This window comes from Prionailurus bengalensis, chromosome B2 (genome assembly GCF_016509475.1).
Source record: "Prionailurus bengalensis isolate Pbe53 chromosome B2, Fcat_Pben_1.1_paternal_pri, whole genome shotgun sequence".
Taxonomy (NCBI): Eukaryota; Metazoa; Chordata; class Mammalia; order Carnivora; family Felidae; genus Prionailurus; species Prionailurus bengalensis.
The window spans coordinates 118,818,721-118,841,416 of NC_057349.1; the positions used below are offsets into that span (position 1 = coordinate 118,818,721).

Below are 22,696 nucleotides of genomic sequence, written 5' to 3' on the forward strand. Positions count from 1 at the left end.
TGTCCTTAGGATTTTCTTAATAACATTTTCTTCTCTCTAGCTTCATTGTAAGAGTTCAGTATATTATATACGTAACAGACAAAATGTGTGTTAATTGACTGCTAATGTTATCCGTAAGGCTTCTAGTCAACAGTAAACTATCAGTGGTTAAGCTCTTGGGAAGTCAAAAGTTACAAACTTTCGACTATGTGTGGGGGTCAGCACCCCTAACCCCTGTGTTGTTCAAGGGTCAGGTATATAATTAAAACCAGGGAAGCAAACTCTTCCCCCTCTCCCCAACTTACATAGAAACTCAAATGGACTCTGTGATGAAGCAGGTCCCATGAAAGGATTTTTATTGTTGTTGTAACAGCTATGTGTTAAAGAGCCCCTATCACCTGATTTTTCACAAGCAATCCAGAATTTTAAATCTAACTGTTGACATTATAGACTCTGTCAGATACGTATTTTACTGAATTACTTTTAGGTCAAAGCAATTATGATACATCTTACTGTAAAGTATAATGTTCAATACAATAGCCACGTGGGGTTATTTAAATTATTTAAAGCTTAATGAAATTAAAAATTCAGCTCTACACTTCAAGTGCTCAGTACACGGACCTTCTGACTCTTGTACTGGACAGCACAGATACAGAATATATCCACCACTGCAGAAAGTCCTATGGGACAGAGCCACTCTAGATTACTATTCATTTTCAGAAAGAAAAACTTTGAGGATGAAATGAATATAAAGGTGGTGTTTTTCCCTCAGGTGCATTCTAAACCCAAATAAAGCTTCTATCTTCTTCTAATGTTTCTGATTAACAATTCTTTTAAAAGCCTATTTTGGGAAAATCATATCCCCTTATTTTTAGCTAGAGAGGAAACAAATGGAATTTTTAATAAATTAACTGGAATGTATTTGTTCTTGAGACAGTCACACTGATTTTCACTTCCTTTATTCTGTTTGTGTAATACCAGAGTCACAATTATTCCATTCTAGGATCTCAAAGCAATATATTCTTCAAGTCAGTAAGAGTAAGTGAAACTATGCCAAAAGGAACACTTGAAATCATTTCTAGCATAACAGTTCTGGAGAATTTTAAGGAAATTATTAACCTAGAAAAATCACTTATACCATTACATACATTTTAAGCCAGACTTGCATGGCAAATAAAGATTTAGTGATTACAATCATATGAACCAAAGGAGAGATCTAAGAGAAATGTATTCAGAAATAAAAATCTAAAATACAGTTGGCCACATTTCTGATTCTTTAAAAAAAAAATCAGTAACTCTTAGTTCCTAGGTCAATGTCAGGAAAGTGGAGAAAATAAATGAGAGTAAACTACAGTTTATTAGGTCAGTGTCAGTCACCAAATGCAGTGTACAACCTGTAGAAACAGCCCGGTTCTCTTGCTACAACCTAGCCAGCATACTGCCTGGAACACAGCAGACACCCGTTCAGACTGAGTAATTAATCAGACAGTTTACTCATTCAACAGATTTTACTAATTATTTTCAAATCTTACAATCTTAACGCCATTGCCCCACCCTCCCCAAATTAACAGTTTGCCTCTTAAAATCTGATAAACCATAAAGAACCACAATGTATGCTATAATTAAAAATACATTAACTTAAGAATTTCAAGAGTATAAAAACTTAAAGAATCACATCATTGGCCAGGTGAGAGTGTCAACCTGGAAAAGCAATTAATTTACTTTTAGAAACAGAGATTGGAGAATCACCATTTAAGTATTATTTTATTAAGTTTATGCCTTTCTGTGTTATTTTTTTACATGGCTTTGAAACTCATTTCATACAGTAAGTTCAAGTCCATAGCAAAAGCAAAAACTTGCCAATCTGCCTTAATAGAAATGTTAGCCCATTTCTTTGGAAATCTATGGTAAAAATTTTAAGCCATTTTTAAAAGAATAGGAAACTGTGTTTGCTCCTGCAGTGAAGTGAAAATTCGAGTCCTTTACTTGACAAAAATCTCCGATCTCAAAGATACACCAAGAGAGATTTATGTATAAAATGATTTGTAGTAACTATTTCACATGTGTGTTGCCTTTAAAACAATGTATTTGAAAGCAGAAGTCATTAATAATAAAAATTAAAAATAAAACCGGGGACTAGATAGGAAAGATTGAAAGTATCTAGTAAGAGTCATTTGATCATAGATACCTCAGTATTCCTAGGTAGCTCTAATAAATTGTGATGGATATGAGCAACATGTAGTTTATCTCTTAGAGACAAAAATACAGGTAGGGAGACGGGAGTTGTAAAGTATCAACAGATTCATCATTTGAATCAAAATAAAACAATCTGAACATCACTGCTTCTACTGTATCTCTCTCTATGTAGCAGGATCATGTTCAGATTTAATAGATTTGAGTCCACTTCCAGAGACAGACGTGTTTTCCTTTTCACTGCGGTACACCCTGCCCTCACTGAGTGACCGGTAAGGACACTGGCACCTGATTAGACTGAGGTGCTGGAGACCCACTATTTATGGCTTGTGGGGGCACTGCAGCTGGTTCCATCTTGCTAATGTGTGTGATGAATCGAAGACGAAGTTTTAAAGCTGGTTTTAAGTTACAGATAATCTTCTCTACCTGCGAAATAAACACATTAAAAAATACTTTAACCGGAGAACTTCAATTTCCCACCTTGAAAGAAGTGACTTATACATATCTGGAGATGATAAACTAGGGAGTAGAGTGGGCTGGATGAGGAGTTTCTTATGTGTTTCAGGTTTTAACAAAAGCAAATAAAATTCTCATACACGAGGAAAAAACTGCATTCTCCCTCACACACATTATATGTTATATATGTGTGTATATGTGTGTGTGCATATACCTATACATGCATACACTTACAAAAACATACCCACTTACCTAGCTAGCCAGTCATCTCACTGTCAAAAGCTAGTATAGTGTACATTACGCGTTCTTCATCCTTTTAAAATGCCACCATCACAGAAGCGTGAAGCATGATTATACTTTGAAGTTCTTTGAATAACTTATATCTGTAACATTTATCAACACAGCTAATTTTTTGGTTTTGATTTATACTTGGAATTGAAACAAAATAACATTATATCTGCTTTTACTTAGGGGCCTCCAACTTTGGTTTTGCCTCAGGTCATGATCTCACGGTTTGTGGGATCAAGCCCCACCATCGGGCTCTGAGCTGACAGCATGGGGCCTACTTGGGATTCTCTCTCTCTCTGTGTCTCTGCCCCTCCCGTGCTCACACCCTCTCTCAAAATAAATAAATAAATAAGCTAAAAAAAAAAAAAATCTACTTTTACTTAGAAATAAAAACATCAAGCAGTTCCATGGCTTTCTTAGCTTCATTCAAATGCTCTTTGATCTTACCAGGAAAAATCAGCCCATTAATAATTTTTCCTTTCTGTATTCCCTGGTGTCCCAAATATACATATTTTTCAGGCCTAAATATAAAGGATATGCTAAATAAAACATTTCTGTATTGGTTCCCACTCAAATCTCCTTGACAATCTTGCTGAGGCATAAAGGAATCAACATCCTCCCTACCCCATGTCCCTAGGTCCAAGGAAACAATCCAGTAGACTAGGATTCATGTGTTTATATATCAACTTACCTTCCTTTCCTACCAGAGAAATAATATTAAGGTATGGAGAGGAGTTCACCTGCCTTCACCTACCTGCCCTACCTCCATCCTTCTAAAAGAGCCAAGATTCTGTTTCCTACAGATAAGGAAACTCAGTTATGATTTCAAGGATGTCCTTGCCACTTTCCAGTGACTTTACTAGAAAGTAGCTCTTTATATGTTGACTCAGAACGTGCTTCCCTTTAACTTCACTGGAGTTTGTGTGCCCTTTGAAGTGACAGAACAAATCTAATGCCTATTCCAAATGGCAATCCTCCAAATAGTGAGAACATGAACAATTCCCTGGGACTTTGACAATTCATGTTAAGTTCCTCCAGTTCCTTCAAATACCCTTTCCGAATTATTCTCGTGATCCCCCTGGCTTCAGTTTTCTAGTCATGCTGCAATATGTCCAATGTCCCCAGAGTGTACCCTAATCACTGTGGGGGAAAAGCAGGACCTCCTTTACTCTTTACACCACACCTCCCTGGTCTTTTCAAAAAGTAGTCATACCATACTGTTTCTTTCTAATGAGACTACTATTAATCAACAACCTCGGTCTTTTTCAGATGCCCTGCTGCAAATATCAAGGGGAGAAAGTTTGAGAAACGATAACATGTATTCCCTATTACTTTATACGTGCAGAATAATGTGTTCATATAGCCTAAAAAGGTCTAATAACATCAGCCTTCTCCTCTTAAAAGAAAAAAATTTAAAAATCTCAAACAAAAGTATATCATCACATAGTCAAGTTGTCTAAACTAAACATCATTAAAAGATAAAGTTAACTTACTTGTTCTTTTACGCTGTCACCAGTAAACATATACTTCATATGATACAGGAAGTCACAGATGGGGTCCATGTAATTTAAGTGGGCGCTACACTGGTCTACATTCAGCAACATGTCATAAAATGCCACACCGATCTATTTAACAAATAATATAAAATTATTTAAATGGGCAAAAATGTTCAGTAATTTAGAATGATGCAGCTAGACTCCATTACAAGACAAACACAGAGGGATAACATGTTTGTTGAAGAATTGTCACTGATCATACAAACCTCTATGTGCATGGGATATATATGGTCTGCATTAATAATGGAATCCAGAGTGCTACAAAACTCCCCCCCTAATAGGGCTTAAACGTAGTTTCTCTTCGTAACTCAAGGATGTCGCTTAAAATTAAGAGGTAGACAATCTCCTTTGTAGAAACCACTTCTCAGTGTCTGAGATAACCACAGTCTCAGAGATACTTCAGATTGTACCTTCTTAGTTCCATTTGGTGGCTCATACTTTAAGGTTCTATTCCTGTCTCATTTTCTTTTCTCTATACTCTTGTAAGACTGACTGACTTCATCCATTTCCATGATTTTAATCAATTCCTCTGCACTATAGTGCAGGCTCTCAAATGCACTTCTCCATCTTAACTTTCTTCTCAAGCTTGATCATGGTTATTTCCTCTATATTTCCAATTCAGTGTATCCCGCACCAAACTCATTATAGGCATTCTAAGTTACAGGCACGCTAAATCCTCTAAAATTGCTTTTAGAGCCTATTAAACTAATTTCACTACTAATGGTTACGATATGCAGGTTGGAAAACACTGGGAAATAAACTTACATAGATCTTTTAGGACTTAATCTTATCACAGAAAAGCCAGATTATATTTTACCTCTATCATACATCGAGTTCTCTCTTGCTGAAATCTTTGTAAAAATGGTCCCACAAGATGATACACATAAAGCAACTGGAATTCAGTTTTCACTATAGGAAGAAGGACTTCAGTGAGAAACCTAAAATTCGAAGATTAAAAATAAAAATTTCCTGTGACTTTAAATCATTTGAATTATTTGAACTTTGTTGATGCAGCCTACCCAAGCATTTGTAAAATCTGTAATATTTTTTAAAGTTTCTCTTTCTAATTAATCTTATATTTCTCACTGGCTATTATTTTCATTTGATTATCAAAATAAATTACTTCAGATTTAGGAATCATTCTCAACAGTACAATTACTGAATGACAGAGGGGAATTACAGGTACCCCTGGATCTCCTGAGTGCTTTCTGAAAGTTTGCATCATGCCACTTTGCTTTTACAAAAGACCTACATTATTATAGCAATGGTTTTTTTTTTTTTTGTAAAAGCAAAAATTCTCTTTGGTCTTCTTTTGGTTTGCAAAAATAGGTACTAATATAGGTCTTCCATAAAAGCGAAGTGGCGTAACATGAACTTTTAGAAAGAGTGGGATACGCTTCACTTTACGCCATTTTGGCTTATGAAAGGTTTCACAGCAATGTTCTACTTTTGAATAGTAGGAAAAACATGTATCTGAAATAAAAAGAGAATGGCCAATCTAATATAAATGCCATACTCAAGAAATGTGAATTTAAGTAATACCAATTGTATAGTCAAGAAAAAATAATCAGAAAACAGGCTAATATGAGTTATTCAGTTCAAAATACATATTCTGGAAAAAGCATGGATTTGACGAAGTCTCCTGAAACTGTGATGGAAAACTAGATATCAGATTATTTCTTGCATATACAAATTAATTTTTACAGACAATTCTGAAATTAAAGAGCTTCCTCATTATTTAGAAACTCTACGTAATTAAAATTCACTTTGCAAGTTGTCCTATTGAATGAGATGCATACCTCATGTGTACATGAGTTAAAAAACACACAAAACAAAAAAAGTCCAATTTATTTAAGAAATCATAATACCTACTTGGGAATGAGAGAAAGTTGCCCAATGCTGGAATGGTGCCACACAGCATGTGCGAGAGCTAATGTATAGCTGCAGCTCATCTCGGAGTAGGACTGATGACAAGCAGTGAAATCAAAGAGGCGGAATGGATAGCCAACCCACTCTGACTCAGATGTCAAGCTGGGACTGCTGATAACACTCACAATTCGATCATGAAGGACAATCCAATATGGCTCCTTTAAAATGAGAGGAAAGCCTGATGAAAATGATCACTTATCAAGTATTCCATCCCATTTCTAATATTCCACTCCAAAGCCTAACATAATGGAGCATTCTCATTCTTTAAAATTTTTTACTTATCTAGCTTGTGTTTTTGTGTAATGGAGATTTTGAAATCAAAAGTGAGTGGTTTCACAGTAAGTCAAATACAGTTACTAAGAACCTGGGGATAAGTGTCTGTGAGTTAGAGGGCTAGTATCTGATATTAGTGTACGGAAAATTGCCCTTACCAATACCTATTATACAGACAACACTGGTATACATATATAACTCACAGATAAATATAGATATTTTGGAGGTGTGCAAGGAAAAAATGATTGATTCATAGAGGTGCATAATCAAACAAGTTTGGAGAGCAGTTAGATAATGTCATTGACATCGAAAGATATCACAATAGACAACTGAATAGTGCTAAGCAGACACATGTGAGGTCACAGAAGGGAGACTTCACATGAGGGGAGGTCCAGGAAGGGTTCACTGAAGAAGCAGAACCTAAGCTGGCAAAGAATGAACAGGCTTTAGAGAAGCTGACAGAAGGAAGATGGGCTCTGCATAATGTCTCATTCTATAACACATCAGAAGTACCTCAAACATATCTCAACAAGTGTTATTTGCATGAGTGAAAGGCTCTAGATATGTAACATGTTAAGTGGTCAAAAGCAGATCAGAACTAAGGTTGGATAGATAATGTAAGAACTAAAGTTGGTCAAAGGATACCGAGACCCATTGGTCAGGCAGATTTTTAGATCTGAAGAAGGCAAACAAAATAGTCACTGTAGGTGTCTGAAGCAATAATGATATGAAAACTTGAAAAATAGGAACCACTTCCTTAACTGCATGACGTCCTTATACAAGGGCATCTTACATGCATCTTTTTTTTTTTTTTCATGCATCTTATTCTTTTGGCTGACAGGGAACAACTGTATTCTGATACAAATCAAAATGATTAACTCACTGGCAGTGCAGTGATGATGAGTCCAATTGCATTCATCCATGCTGTAATATTCTCTCTTGGCACTAAAGGCTGACTATAAGTGAAGAAAACATAAGAAAAATATGAAAAAATGTGAAATTACAAAAACACCTTTATACGGTTAATAATGGATCTTATTTTGACAACATATACAAATTGGGGCTAACAACTGATCTACTCCAATAAAACTACAATGGATTTTCATTGAGTAAAAATTTAAATATCCAAAAGCTTTTTTTTTTGGTTGTCTCCTTTAACAGCGGTTGCTGGGATGTTAAGACTATTGCCACTTATTTCTACTTCTCCAATCACTATCCCCCACTTCACGCTGATCTTCAAGAAAGGAATCTTGAAAGATTATCTTTAGTGAGATGATAACCTTATTCCTAACTTAAATGTCAAACAGCTACTAAAGAGTAGAGGTTGGGGGGGGGCGACTGAGTGGCTCAGTTGGTTAAGCGTCCGACTTTGGCTCAGGTCAAGATCTCGCGGTGAGTTCGAACCCTGTGTCAGGTTCTGTGCTGACAGCTCGGAGCCCGGAGCCTGCTTCAGATTCTGTGTCTCCCTCTCTCTGCCCTTCCCCCACTTGTGCTCTGTCTCTCTAGAAAATGAATAAATGTTAAAAAAAAATTTTTGTTTTTAATTAAAAAAAAAATAGGAGACGTGGGAACAAACCCAGGTCTTCTGACCCTGTCCAGGGCTCCCTCAATTATATCTATATCACAAAGACAAAATCTGGGACCAAAAGACAGTTACCGTCCCGAGTGCATCAGCCTTGGGACAACAGATTTGTCTAACAGCTCCTAATAAAATATCATTCTCTTTACAAAAAACAATGAATCTTACTGCATGAAACAGGATACACACCTTTTCAGGACGACATTTAGAAGAGCATTTCCAACATCTTCGCCTGAAACGGCCAAGGCCATGAGCTCCACACAAGTAACATGCAGTGCATGGGCAGCTGGGTTGGGAAACTCATTGAATCTCCAGTCGCAGTTTGGGAATGGACCGGGAGATTTGCCAGCCATCGGTGCAGATGATTAAAGCAATAACTGTTTGCTTGTTTTGAAATTAATGGCTCATATTTGTAGAGTGCTTTACAGTTTTCCAATGTTTCACATGTAAACATCTCATTTGATTATCAATTTATGATGATGAGGCCTCAATAAGTGAGCAGAAATTAAGAGGCAAATACCATGAACCAAATACACTAATACGTTTGACATAACTGAAATGTATAATCACAAGGTATAAATAGCTGGTCTTCTATAGGTGTGCTTTTATAACTGTGACATGACAGCCATAGATGCAACCAAAGTAGCCCTAGGCTGCATCTACCTATTTCTTTCAACAGTGGTAAGGCAGGTAATAAGAACATTATAATGAGTAATTCTTTTACTTCAGGAAATAAATCTCTTTGTGTAAGAAAATAAATCATGCCCATTTATGTAAAATTGCTCTACCTAGTAAATAGTGACATGGTATACAAACATATTAAACATAGTGTGCTTATAACTTAAAACATGAAATCAAAAAAAGAAATCAAAATATAAGTAAACCAGCTTTTTCATTAAAAAGGAGGGAAAAACAAGTTTTATTATTATCTATTAATATATTTTAAAAGCATCCAAGGATTTGTTTAAAGCAACAAAATTCTAGGGGTGGGAGGGAGGGGAAAGTGGGTGATGGGCATTGAGGAGGGGACCTGTTGGGATGAGCACTGGGTGTTGTACGGAAACCAATTTGACAATATATTTCATATTAAAAAAAATAATAAAGTAAAGTAACAAAATTCTATATTCTCCAGTAGCAAACAGATGCATTTACTACAATACATAGTATATTTTTTTGGAGATCAATTTTTTTTTTCTTTGAAACAAACCTTGTAAGGTCTGTTTTTAAGATTTAAATTTTAATGGAGTGAATTTCTGCCTATTTGGCAGCTAAGTTGATGTTGCTAATTTAAGATGTCAAAACCTTTACAAAAGTAAAAACAAAAATAATCTTAAAAGAATTGAAGCCTTGGCATGTATAAAAATATTACCTTGAGGGGTGCCTGGGTGGCTCAGTCATTAAGCATCCGACTCTTGGTTTTGGCTTGGGTCATGATCTCACAGTTTGTGAGTTTGAGCCCCATGTTGGGCTCTGTGCTGACAGCGGGGCGCCTGCTTGGGATTCTCTCAGTCCCTCTCTCTCTGCCCCTCTCCAGCTCATGCTGTCTATGTCTCTCTCAAAATGAATAAATAAACTTAAAAAAATATATATTACCTTGAGAAGGTAGTATGTGTCCTCACAAATCAACATATAGTTATTTCTGAAAGGTCTGGAAAAATCACAATGAAAAGGATATTATCTACTAGTCTGCCAATCAATCTGCAATAGTAGGAGTCATCAGGGATCCAAGGATTTTCTTCTCGTGCATTCATGCCACACTTCAGGTACGTGTCACTTAGACACCAGCCTTGGGGTCGATTATCCTTGAGTGAGCCAATGATGGCATGCACAAGTTTTCGCTTGAGATGTGGGCGGTCTCTCAGGTGCATTTCATAATAGTGCAGAGTATTATACAAATAAGTCACTGGCCGATCTGCCAAGAAGAAAACAATCATCATGAAGTTTATCCAGTTACCAACAACAGTGAAAAACTAACCCTCTGTGTTCAAGATTACCAAAAGATAGCTCAGAAGCCAATGAAACTATTTCACATGCTGGGAAGTTGCGTACGATGAATATTTTTATTTCAGGACAAGGCAGAAGGCTTCGAATAATATATACATGGTATGTAAATGAATAACGGCTGTGGCGCTGTTGATACTAGCAAAAAGATCAGAAGAGCCTCAATGGTCAAAAACAGGGTAAATCATGGCATGTATGGATTAATGGGCTTTTTATGCACTGATAAAAATAATCCATCCTAACACACTATACAGGTATTAAAACAAGGTGCAGAACAATGTGTGTATTATATATTATTTGTGGGGGAAAAAAAAAACAACCCTAACTACACAATAGCTAAGGAAGGAAGCACAAGGAACTGGTAACAGTCGTGGCCCACAGAGAAAGAAACTGGCTAGCTGGAGATCAGGGATGGGACTAACTCTTCTTCCCTGCATACCCTTCTCTACCATGTGCATGTTACCTAATCCAAAAAAAACAAAAACAAAAACAAAATGTTTTTACAGGAATGCTCACTTGAACTTCATACTTACTCTGTAATGCTAACATGCAATTCAGGCTTCTGGTTAGGAGGAAAACATCTCCGATAAAGGACTAAGAAGAACTGCCCCCCACCCCGCCACCCCAGAGAAATATACTTTGTCCCCACAGCGGCTGCTCTAGGACTTTCATGCTCCTGTCACTGACTCCACCATTCTCTAGTCACATGGTTTCAAACTTTGTAGTTCTCTTCTTTTCTTTCTATATTCTCCCTACAAGCAGCAATCAAGGCCTGTTCCTTCTTCCTGGACTATCTGTCCCTTCTTTCGCATTCCCAGTGCCATCACAGTTGTTTAGATACTAATCCTACACCTGAAATTTTTTGACGTTAAGTTTTTGAAATGGCTTCCTCCTTCCAAAACATGCTACTGACTACAACTAGATTTAACTTTCTAAAATAATGCTCTCTATGCCATGACCTTACTCAATAACATCTAGTTGACTCTTGATTATCTGCACGTTATAAAATCAAAACTTCTGAGCCTGGCACTTAAAGGTGATCTACATTGTCGGGTACAATGTTTAAATTCTCAAGTTAGCCAGTGAGGACACTGTTGTTAAAATGCTGTGATTTTTCCAAAAGATTCCTTCTGCCTAGAATGTTCTCTTCTTCCTGTTTAGATAAATCACATACATCACAGCTCAAATCCTATCATCCAGGAAGCCTGCCAAGACCCTTTAGTTCACAGTACCATCAGTCTGCTCTGAACTCATAACGCTTCTCTTTCTCTACACATTTGGCAATTAATCACACACTATGTAAAAGGGGGCCTCTCCTGCATATCACTTTTATTTCTGCTATTTAGTACATCTGCTATGACCTACCTATTCATATTTTTATGTCACCTACTTTATACCTCATGGAATCACTATATAGCACTTACTCCCAAAACATTTTTATTGAAAAACAATTAAAATTTGAAAAAGCTCACCATGAAATTTATATAAGCCACCAAGGTGATCTAGTAGAGTCTCCAGTGACTTGGAAACTGGAAGCAGCTCTAAAAACCTGTGGATTACTATATCAAATACTGGGAGAAATCGAAGACACACATTTCCAAAATAGATGGGGAGGTAGGGAGACTGAATCTGCACAGGAGGGTCGACCTGCTCCGCGAGGCCCTCAAAATACAGTTTCTCGGGGTACTTCTGTGGAAGTGAGAAAATGGGAAATGTTTAGGAACATCTTTTTTTTAATTCTCTTAAAAAATAGAGCTAAATAAACTTGTCATTTTTAAAAGAATATGAAAACATATTTGTTTTGCAGTGCAATGAAATCTAGAGTCCTTCACTTGACAAAAATCTCTATTATCCCAAAGGTATATCGAAAAAGATTTATGTATAGAAAATTTGTGATAACCCTTTCATTTTGTATGTAAGTACTCACATCTACTAAAATTGCAGTTTCAATATATTCTTAACGGTAGAGATATTCTAGAACCTCGAGGAAGTTTAGAGAGCTAATTTACTTCTGTACAGATTAGAGAGAAAACAGTGGAACCACAGAGAAAACAGCCAAATCAATTAGCCAAATACCTAAGTCTGGCTTAAGAAGCAGTCACAGAAGCACTGATTTGAATGAGTACCTTGTGATAATTCATGTGCTTGGTGTGCCAGTCGTTCTGTAGCCAGTGCTCTGGAGAATTTTCCTTCACGAAGTCACTCACTCGATTTCTAAAATCATTTGGTTTGAGTAACAGCAACTGAATTATGAAATAACAAACCTGGGCTTCATTTCCTTCATGACTACGCATGGCCTTTGGAGAAAAACAGAAAAATGATATTAAAATGTCTGACCTGTGCAAAAGCATGGCCCCTCCACTAGATAGTCTAAATTGGAATACAGTAATACCTATCATTACAGTTTCAATATATGTGGAGTCCACCCCTAGCCAACTGTTCAGAATTCCCTAAGCATATGTAACTTTCTTACTCATTTTTGGTTCTCACCATTCCTTCTGTCTAAAGTATCACTCTTTTTTCTTTTGTTGAAATTTAACCCATTTTTCAAGATATATCACCTGGGTAGATGTGCTCTCATTACTGCCTGGCGATATTTTCCTTACTCACACCTCTATCTGATCCTTCTATCTTATTGATTTATAGACTTAGCTTACTTCCCCTACTATATCATAACCATATTTATGTTCTGCAGCTAAGAGGTTAATGTTAACCGACTAAGCCACCCCAATATCAACACTACAGTATTTTTTTTAATGTTTATTTATTTTTGAGAGAGGGAGAGAGAGAGAGAGAGAGAGATTGATTGAGGGACAGGCAGAGAGAGATGGAGACACAGAATCTGAAGCAGGCTCTAAGCTCTGAGCTGTCAGCACAGAGCCCGATGTGGGGCTTAAACTCATGAAGCATGAGATCATGACCTGAGCCGAAGTCGGACACTTAACCAACTGAGCCACCCAGGTGACCCAACACTACAGTGTTAAAAACAAATAAGTATTTTCCGGCCTTGTTCAGTGTCTTCTCTTAAAATCTTGCTGAAATAGGGGTGCCTGCGTGGCTTAGTCAATTAAACATCCAACTTCAGCTCTGCTCATGATCTCACGGTTCATGAGTTTGAGTCCCGCATAGGGCTCTGTGCTGACAGCTCAGAGCCTGGAGCCTGCTTCGGATTCTGTGTCTCCCTCTCCCTCTGCCCCTTCCCTGCTCACGCCCTGTCTCTCTCTCTCAAAAATAAATAAATAAATGTTAAAAAAATTTTTTTAAAGTTGTTTGCTGAAATAGACATCAAAGTTGAGAAAAAAATAATTTGAGGAATATTGGGTGGCTATGAGAAACATTCAGTTCTGACTGTGGCCACCAAAGTGTACAGAAATGATTATTAACACTCTGCAAAGAAATATGATGGCTTTTTACCACTCCTGCCTCTAGTGGGAGCCTTTGGGAATCAACTCAGGGTTTAACTAACTGTTTATACTTTCACAGCATCACAAGATCAGGACCATGTCTGTCTTACTTACTTCTATACTTTCTGTGCATCAAACATAGCAGATATTCGATACATGCTTACTGAATGAATGAATGAATAAATACACTGGGAAATCTCTAGTTCCTTAGGGAATTGATAGTAATACTTGATTATAGTATAATTTCATTAAATCCTTAGAAGCAATATAGTTAGATCAGCACAAGGTCTATCAGTCACACACACTGATCCAAAACAGAATGAGGCGGCTTAGAAACTTATTCCTAAGTGAGCATATTCTTACCAGGCAGAGAATTAATCTGTCCAATGTAACAATGTTGTACTTCCATACCATGTCATTAAGAATTTCAATGCATTTGTTGAGTTGCTGACCCCCAGCTGATGTAGAGAACTCATATACTAGGAAATCTGCAAATGTTCTCACATGGGCAACCAAGGCCCTGGCTCCAATTCTTTCTAATACTCTGGAAATCAGAGAGTAAAAAATAAGTTATATTGCTGTATGGTAATAATGGATTATCAAATGGAATGCAGATCTAGGTTTTTGGCTTACCTATAGCCAATCTGATTTATATGATCTGTTTCCAAGAGCATTTTCCAGAGAAGACAAAGGAAGAGAGGAGGAGAGCCTTGCATAGAAAAGTGGGTAATGATGTCATTTTCATTGGTCATTGACTTCCACTTCCTATACTCCTCTTCCACATTTTTTTTCAGATTAAAACGGCTTTCCTGAGGTACGTTATTTTGTTTGAAGAATGCCTAAAAGGAAGATGAGAAGTTTACTTCAAGGGTTATACTAGAAAGAACACTGGCTACAGAGTTAAGAAGCCAGTTCTAGGCTTGATTATGACACTAATAAACTCTAGGCAACCTCAAGCAACTTGTAATCAAGCCTTGAATTTCTATAATGGGAAAATACACAGGCTTAATTTGGTATCTCTAAGATTCCCTTTCTAGATTTCCTAAACAGAAATTCCAAGCAAGCCTGAATTCAAAGCTTCTTCAATCATCTGTTGATACTTCTGTTCATCATTAAAAAGAAAAAAAAAAAAAAAAGAAATTTATGTATCCTTTGGTTACATATTTTAGCATCTCTGTAAGGAAAATCTATTACACAGCCAAATGGGTCTCAGACCATCAGTATTGACACCACCTGGGACCTGTAAGAAATGCAGTCTTGGACCCCATTCCAGACCTACTGAATTGGAAGTTCTGCACCTAGGGCCCAGCAGTCTGTATCCGAACAAGCCCTCTAGGTGATCCTTGTAAATTTGAGAACTACTGCTTTAGCCCTATTAGAAGTTATAGAAAGCAGATGTTCATTATGCTTAAACTTTTCTTTGCAAAGTAGAGGACAGATGAAGTTTTCTTTTCTCCATATTATGAAAGCCAAGCTTATAGTTTTTCTCTCTGTGTGATTAAGAAAAAATTCAGTCAAGTGCACCAATGTGTATTCTGTGCAGCTCCATTAACTTGTATTCCTCCCCATTTCAGTTCTAAGAGAAAGAATTTTTTAGGTAATGTGTTAATTCTCACAAGATTCTAAAACTGTTAATAATATGAGATCATAATTATATTTTTAGGAATATATACAGTCCTAGAGTACGACAAGGAACAAGTCAAGACACTTGGAATAGCAAAGATTTTTTGAAAAAGAAATAAAAGCTAATTTCCTTTGGATATCACTAAAACAAAGCCTCTAGTATAACACTAAATGGGAAAGAATGACTTTATATATATTAAATGGAAGAATGATTTTTACATATTCAACATGTAATTCAAGACCAGATTACCTGTAGTGGGCCTGGAAAACAGCTAAGAGTGTGTGATGCCCAATTATGAGGAGTAAAACTCATGATGGTCTGAAGTATATCTTTACACCAAGTTCCCTGAATTGAATCAGAGCCTGTAAAAAAATCTAAACATAAACAAAAAATGTAATCCAGATATAAATGATCATACCCACAATTCTTAAATATCACAGAGAAATCAACAAACAATTATGTACACCCAAGGAATTTCACTGCAATACGCTCACTGCTTAACTAGTTATATTCAGCTTAGGACCTAAGTTTTTTTAGTTTATGTGAGTGATTTGAATGATCGCGTTAGTAAGAACACAATTAGTGGAAAGAAGACAAAAGACATTGCAATCTAATTTTTTTTAAGGTTACAGAGCACCAATGATACAACAGTGATACAGGCCCACCACGAATGCTCATGTAGTTGACTCTGACAATAAGGAGTCAGCACTTCACTGAGCCAAGGAAATATAATTATAAAAGCAGCTATCTTTTCTAGTGGTTGAAACAGCTATAGACTATAACTCTCTAAATCAAGAAGGTTAATTTATATAAAATAAGATAGTTCACACAGATGTTATTTCAGGCTGCTAAATCCAGTAACTATTTCTTTAAAACAGCAGTTCTCCAAGTGTGGTCTGTGGAGTCTGTGGGTCCCCAATATCCTTTCACGGATTTGATGAGGTAAAAACTACTAAAATAATTATAATAAGACAGCATGGACCTTTTTACTGTGTTAACATGTGCACCAACAGTGCAAAGGTAATGATAGGGAAAACTGCTGGCCCATAGAACAAATCAAACTGTGGCACCAAACTATACTAACAGCCATTGTAATCTTCACTATGCTCTTGGCTGGGGGTCGCGGGTGGGGAGAAGGAGCCAGTTTTACTTAAGAATATCCTTGAAGTAGTGAAAAAGACTGTATCTCAGCCCTTAAGTACATCTCATTTTAATATTCTGTGTGATAAAAACGGAGGTATGAATAGTGTTCTAGCTACTATTATACATCAAAGTATGATGGGTATCTTAAGGAAAAGTACTTGTGCAATTGTTTGAATACCGAGTGCAATTAGCTCTTTTTTTAAAAATGGAATTCCATTTTTACTTAAAAGAACATCTGACAGAAAACTACAGTTATTCAGACTTGGGCACTAAGCACACATTTTCTTGAAAATTAACAAAGGGAGCCTGTTACTTCAAGGAAAACAAATGACCACATCTTTTGCCAGTGATAAAATTTGACACTTCAAGTGAAAAATCAAAATTTTGGAAAACTTGTATCTACTACTATAAACCTAATAGTTTTATAAAACTTAAAGATTTTCCTAAAGAAATTTGTAGTGATATAAACAAATGTAATTTTATGATACTGTATAATGAAGTGTGCGAACATTTATAAGATCTATATAATTCACTGAACCAATGTCTTCCAAAACACTAATTCATGAAGTTACAAAATATGGATTAAAAAAATCCATTAAATGTGCAAAACAGACCAATGGGTTATAATGTAATACAGTAAAAAAAGTTCACTGATAGAATTTTGGATTGCATTCTATATTGCACCAAACATTTAAGAAACCATCTCTTGTCCAATTTTGTGTGACATCAAAGAGTATTCACAATTATCGGAAAGACTATTAAAATACTCCTCTCCTTTCCAACCTGTTGCCTGGGTGAGGCCATATTTTCTTCATTTCTAAAATAACATATTGAGATAGATGAAATGCAGAAGTAAGTGTGAGAATCTAGCAAAGCTTTCTTTACATCAGATATTAAAGAGAGATGTAAAAAATGTGAAAAAATGGCACCTCTTCTCACTAAAGTTTTGTTTTGGAGAATATATAGTTTATTTTTCATAAAAAATGAGAATGTTAATATATGTTTATTATTTTTAAGGGAAACAAATACTAAAAAAGCATTGATCTTAATATCTGTAAGGTAAATATTGATAAAATAATAAATGTTGATAAAATCCATATAAATGGAAAATCTTTGGGAATTTGTATGTTTTTAAGAATGTTAAGTGGTCCTGGGGTGCCTGGATGGCTCAGTCGGTTGAACATTCCACCTTGGCTCTGGTCATGATCTCATAGTCCATGAGTTCAAGCTCTGCCTCAGGCTCTGTGCTGACAGCTCAGAGTCTGGAGTCTGCTTCAGATTATGTGTCTCCCTCTCTCTCTGCCCCTCCTCCCCCTTCCCCACTCACGCTCTGTCTCCCTTCTCTCTGAAAAAATAAACATTAAAAAAAATTTACAAATGTTAAGTGGTCCTGAGACCAAAAAGGTCAAGAACCACTACTTAAAAATGATGTAAAATGGCTGGAAACTGAAGCTCAACCTAGTTAAAAAATGATAGTACACAAAAGAACCTACATTAATGATTGAAATGGTGAAGGTATTAAAACAACTTTTTTTTTTTAAACATAGGAAAAGGGTCTTTTCGCGATGCTTCTTTAATAATCACTAAGGACACAGCATGCTCTAATTCATTTGTTTTCCTTATTGATGGTCGCACATTCACTGTACCTGTTACATGAGTTGCTCTAGCTAAGGTCAGTATCAAGGCTCGGTTCAGCTCCTCAGATTCCGCGGACAGCACCGTTTTGGGATCACTCAGGAAGCGTGTGAACTGTGGCTGTACCTCCGAACTACCTAATGCTGTTATAAGCCTAAGTGCGGTACTCTCAACACTAAAAGTGAGAGAACAAAAAGAAATGTGAAAAAGTGAAGCAGCATATAAAATTTCAGAATTATAGAATTGAATCTAGTTCTAGGTTAATTACAATTGAAAAATATGCAAACTTTGAATTCCTCTTCTTTGATTAAAAAAAAAAAAAAAACAGGGGCGCCTGGGTGGCTCAGTCGGTTGAGCGTCCGACTTCAGCTCAGGTCACGATCTCGCGGTCCGTGAATTCGAGCCCCACGTCGGGCTCTGGGCTGATGGCTCAGAGCCTGGAGCCTGCTTCCATTCTGTGTCTCCCCCTCTCTCTGCCCCTCCCCCGTTCATGCTCTCTCTCTGTCTCAAAAATAAATAAAACGTTAAAAAAAAATTAAAAACAAAAAACAAAAAACCTTCCTCCTTTGAGTAAGAATGAATTTTGTCTTAAAAACCTGAGATACCAAATGTTATAGCAAACACCATCTGACATTTTTTACATATTTGAAAAAGATAGCCTGCAGCTTATAGGACTAAACAATTTCACCTGGATATATAGGATTTCAAAAATTACATTTTTTAGGGGTGTGTGGGTGGCTCAGTCGCTTAAGCATCCAACTCCTGATTTCCGCTCAGGTCACGATCTCACAGTTTGTGGGTTCAAGCTCCATGTTGGGCTCTGTACTGTATGGAGCCCATTTGGGATTCTCTCTCCCTCTCTCTCTGTCCCTCCCCTGCTTGTACTCTCTCTGTCTCTCAAAATAAATAAACGTTAAAGTAGCCTCTTATTTAAAAAAATTTTATTTTATTTATGTTTATTCATTCAGAGAACGCACATGCACAAAGGCATGGGAAGGGCAGAGAGAGAGGGGGACAAAAGATCTAAAGCAGGGTGGGTGCTGACAGCAGAGTGGCCAATGCAGGGCTGGAACTCACAAACTGAACGATGATCATGACCTGAGCTGAAGTTGGACGCTCAACCAACCATTCTAAAGGGCTAAATTAAAAAAAAATTTATATTTTTAAATCTCAAATACATTTTCCCTTAAAACAAAATCAAAGTGACATGATAATTTAACCATAATCTAAAGTATATTTAAATCCAATATTATAAATATTTTTAATGTTTAATTTTTGAGAGAGAGAGAGCGAGAGGGAGGGAGGGAGGGAGGGAGGGGTAGAGAGGGAGACAAAGAACTCAAGCAGGCTCCAGGCTCTGCACCATCAGCACAGAGTCCAGTGCGGGGCTCCAACCCACGAAATGTGAGACCATGACATGAGCCCAAGTCTGGCGCTTAACCGACTGAGCCACCCAAGCGCCCCTAAATCCAACATTCTAAAGGGCTAAATTAGAACATATCATCAAAGGCCTTGAAAGTACTTTTTCTCAGTCCAAAGATCACTAGGCAAGGACTCAACTATCTTAATAACTTTCTATTTAAAAGCTGTACTCTACTTCTATATTGGAAATAAGATGCTCTGGAAGAAGAGTTTTATGACAAATGAATAAAAATACTATTAAGGATTAAGTTCCCATCTCCAACAAAGTTTCTAATACATCTTAAGGGAAGACAGCATCAAAGAACTCACCAGAGATGGAGCTGGTTCTGGTTTGTTTGTGCAACTGCAGCTAAAGTATGAAGATGGCTCAGGAGCTGCACTCGGTAATGAGGCTGAATGTGGTGCATCCGGTAGCTGAACATCTCGAGAAGTGTGTGCAAGATCCCCCAGGCATGTGACTTGAAAACAGTTGGCAAAAGTTGACCTTGAGGAATAAGACAATTTAAGGCACCAATTATAAAAGTTATGAATTAAAAACATTTCAAGAGTCACATGGAGTAAAATCTACGTAAAGATTTGATCATGAACGAACACACACACACACACACACACACACACACACACCCACCCACACACACACTTTCCAAATTTTCTCCATAATTTCTCCTTTAATGGTAATGGAAAAAGTCCAGATCCTAATTATAATACCAAGTTTGCCCTTTTTGTCCCCCTGGAATTTGACAAATGAGACTCAAGTTCATCTAGAAAAATAAGAGACAATAAATGAGAAAAAAAATTACCCTTCCTCACTTCTCAGTTCTTTCAAATTACTTTTATAAAGTTAATGTTTCCAGTCTTTTGAAGCATGAGGATCACTTTTTAATATACAGATTGTATTACACCCACCCCTATTCCCTCCTCTCTCTCCAAAAAGTTTTATTGAACCCTTGATTATCTGGGAAGAAGAGTAATTATGGTTAACACTAAAATTATACCATATTAGTGAAAAGTTACAATTACCATGAATCAGAAAAAAACTTCTATATTACAAAGTATATATTATTTGGAACTATGTAACAACTAATAAACATTACAAGCTGTCTTCTAAAATGCAGGAAAACTCTTTTCCTATTGCCAGACTTAGCCCCAGGGGCAAACTAGCAAAAAAAGCATATGAGGCCACAGATTCTTGCATGAGTACAGGGACCATGTCTGTTTAGCTCATTGTATCCCAAGCACTTAACATAATACCCCTTTCTTATCATAACTTTATTCAAAAATGCAGCTTACTCTCCTGATTCTCACACTTCCTACCCCCCTTTTCTGCTTTATTTTTCTCCATAAGACATATCATCTGACATATTCTATACTTCATTTATTTACTTGTCTCCCTCATTAGCAGGTAATCTCTATGATGGCAGTGACATCTTTACGCTGTTGTATCCCCAGCACCTAAAAGAATACCTGTTGAATGAATGAATGGGTTAATGGGTACAAACACCAGAAAGTCCCGTCTTACTGATAAATCCTTTGATGCCCAAAGACTCTATTTCCATATAGACCAATAAACGACTGTAGGTTTCCACTAGGGCTGGAGCCAAGGCCACACTGGATTTTGCATGAGCAAGTTTTATCACTCTGGTAGCAATGCTATGGATAAGGCTGAGGAGAAACAAAAGAAAAGAAAAATCCATATTTTTGACATAAACATAGGATTGGTGTATTTATAGGAAACTTGGTATAAATCTAGGTTCAAAAATGAATGAGCTCCATTTTAATCATTTCGGCCGTGCAGGACACTTGGTAGTGATGCACTGTATAACCCGAGACGAATTCTGGTTTCCATGGTGTTTTCAATGTGCATCAGGATCCCTCTGCTCATGCAAAAAGCAAAATTTGGGTACAACTCATAATACACTTGAATTGAAAAAAATAAAAAATAAAAAGACTAGGGGCAGCTGGGTGGCTCAGTTGGTTAAGCGTCCAACTCGATTTTGGCTCAGGTCATGCTCTCACGGTTCATAAGATCAAGCACTGCGTCAGGTTCTGCACTGACGGCTTACAGCCCACTTGGGATTCTCTCTCTCCCTCTCTCTCTGTCCCTCCCCTGTGCACTCTCAAAATACATATTTTTTATTTTTTTTTAATTTTTTTTTTCAACGTTTATTTATTTTTGGGACAGAGAGAGACAGAGCATGAACGGGGGAGGGGCAGAGAGAGAGGGAGACACAGAATCGGAAACAGGCTCCAGGCTCTGAGCCATCAGCCCAGAGCCTGACGCGGGGCTCGAACTCACAGACCGCGAGATCGTGACCTGACTGAAGTCGGACGCTTAACCGACTGCGCCACCCAGGCGCCCCTCAAAATACATATTTTTAAAAAAAAAAAAAGACTGAAACAAAAACTAAAACACAAAAAGAAACCCAAACCTCAAAAATAATTTTAATAAAAGAACATGCATGAATGGCTTTAGTCTGTTTTTCTCTTTCAAATATGTAACTAAAACTGTTTGAGAAAGCAAACAACTTTTATTATGGAATTACTTTAAAAAAAAAATCACTGCTAAGATCCAAATGTTGGGTTCTAACAGGGCTTCCCTCAACTCTGTCACCTAGGCAGGTAAAGCACATGTATAATTTTATGACAAAGTTTACCATGAGAAAAAGAGCATGGCTTTTCTAGAACTGATGTCCCACAGATGCATTCTCTTTCACCCACAGTGTCTGATGTTTGAGCCAGTACTTAAGAGCTGAAAGACTAGAAATAAAAATCTGGATTTCTACCCCTTCTCAAAAAAAATTTAGAAGATTTAGTTACATTAGCTTACGTTCTTACATTATAGAAATTAGCTAAAATGGCAGCACCATGAGGAAAGCTTCAGTCAGCCTCAATTCCTTCTATATACACACACTTCCATGTGCACTAATATCTGACTCTCTTCCACTCAGCAGAATGTGTCACTCATTTACATTATCAGCTTGGCTCTTAAGGGGTACTTAAGGTTCAAGAATCACACCCAACAGAGCATTTTCTGTCTTTTGGAAACCATAATGTCAATTCTAAGAGCATCCTATTTGTAATCAATACAGCAAAGGCATTATAATTTTCACATTCCTGGACTCAGCTATTTCCAGCAAATTACTTGATAAAAATGTACTATGGGTAGATGTAAAGACATAAAAATAATCTTCTAGCCATCATTATAATAGTAAGA

At 36.9% G+C, this 22,696-nt stretch overlaps 1 protein-coding gene across 2 annotated transcripts in view; it reads right to left on the minus strand.

Moving 5' to 3' along the window:
* Positions 1-922: 922 nt before the first annotated feature.
* MED23 (mediator complex subunit 23) overlaps positions 923-22,696 on the minus strand; it is a 44,738-nt gene continuing 22,964 nt past the window's right edge. For both annotated transcript variants that reach the window (XM_043592383.1, XM_043592381.1), the window contains 15 exons: positions 21,002-21,144; positions 19,792-19,966; positions 18,072-18,235; positions 15,532-15,656; positions 14,292-14,497; positions 14,022-14,202; positions 12,381-12,551; positions 11,727-11,943; positions 9,929-10,165; positions 8,443-8,608; positions 7,558-7,630; positions 6,345-6,559; positions 5,290-5,410; positions 4,410-4,541; positions 923-2,598 (listed from right to left, as the gene is read on the minus strand). In XM_043592383.1, coding sequence (XP_043448318.1) covers positions 2,431-2,598; positions 4,410-4,541; positions 5,290-5,410; positions 6,345-6,559; positions 7,558-7,630; positions 8,443-8,608; positions 9,929-10,165; positions 11,727-11,943; positions 12,381-12,551; positions 14,022-14,202; positions 14,292-14,497; positions 15,532-15,656; positions 18,072-18,235; positions 19,792-19,966; positions 21,002-21,144 — 2,494 coding nt within the window. In that variant the 3' untranslated portion in view covers positions 923-2,430. The remainder of the gene's footprint in view (positions 2,599-4,409; positions 4,542-5,289; positions 5,411-6,344; positions 6,560-7,557; positions 7,631-8,442; positions 8,609-9,928; positions 10,166-11,726; positions 11,944-12,380; positions 12,552-14,021; positions 14,203-14,291; positions 14,498-15,531; positions 15,657-18,071; positions 18,236-19,791; positions 19,967-21,001; positions 21,145-22,696) is intronic.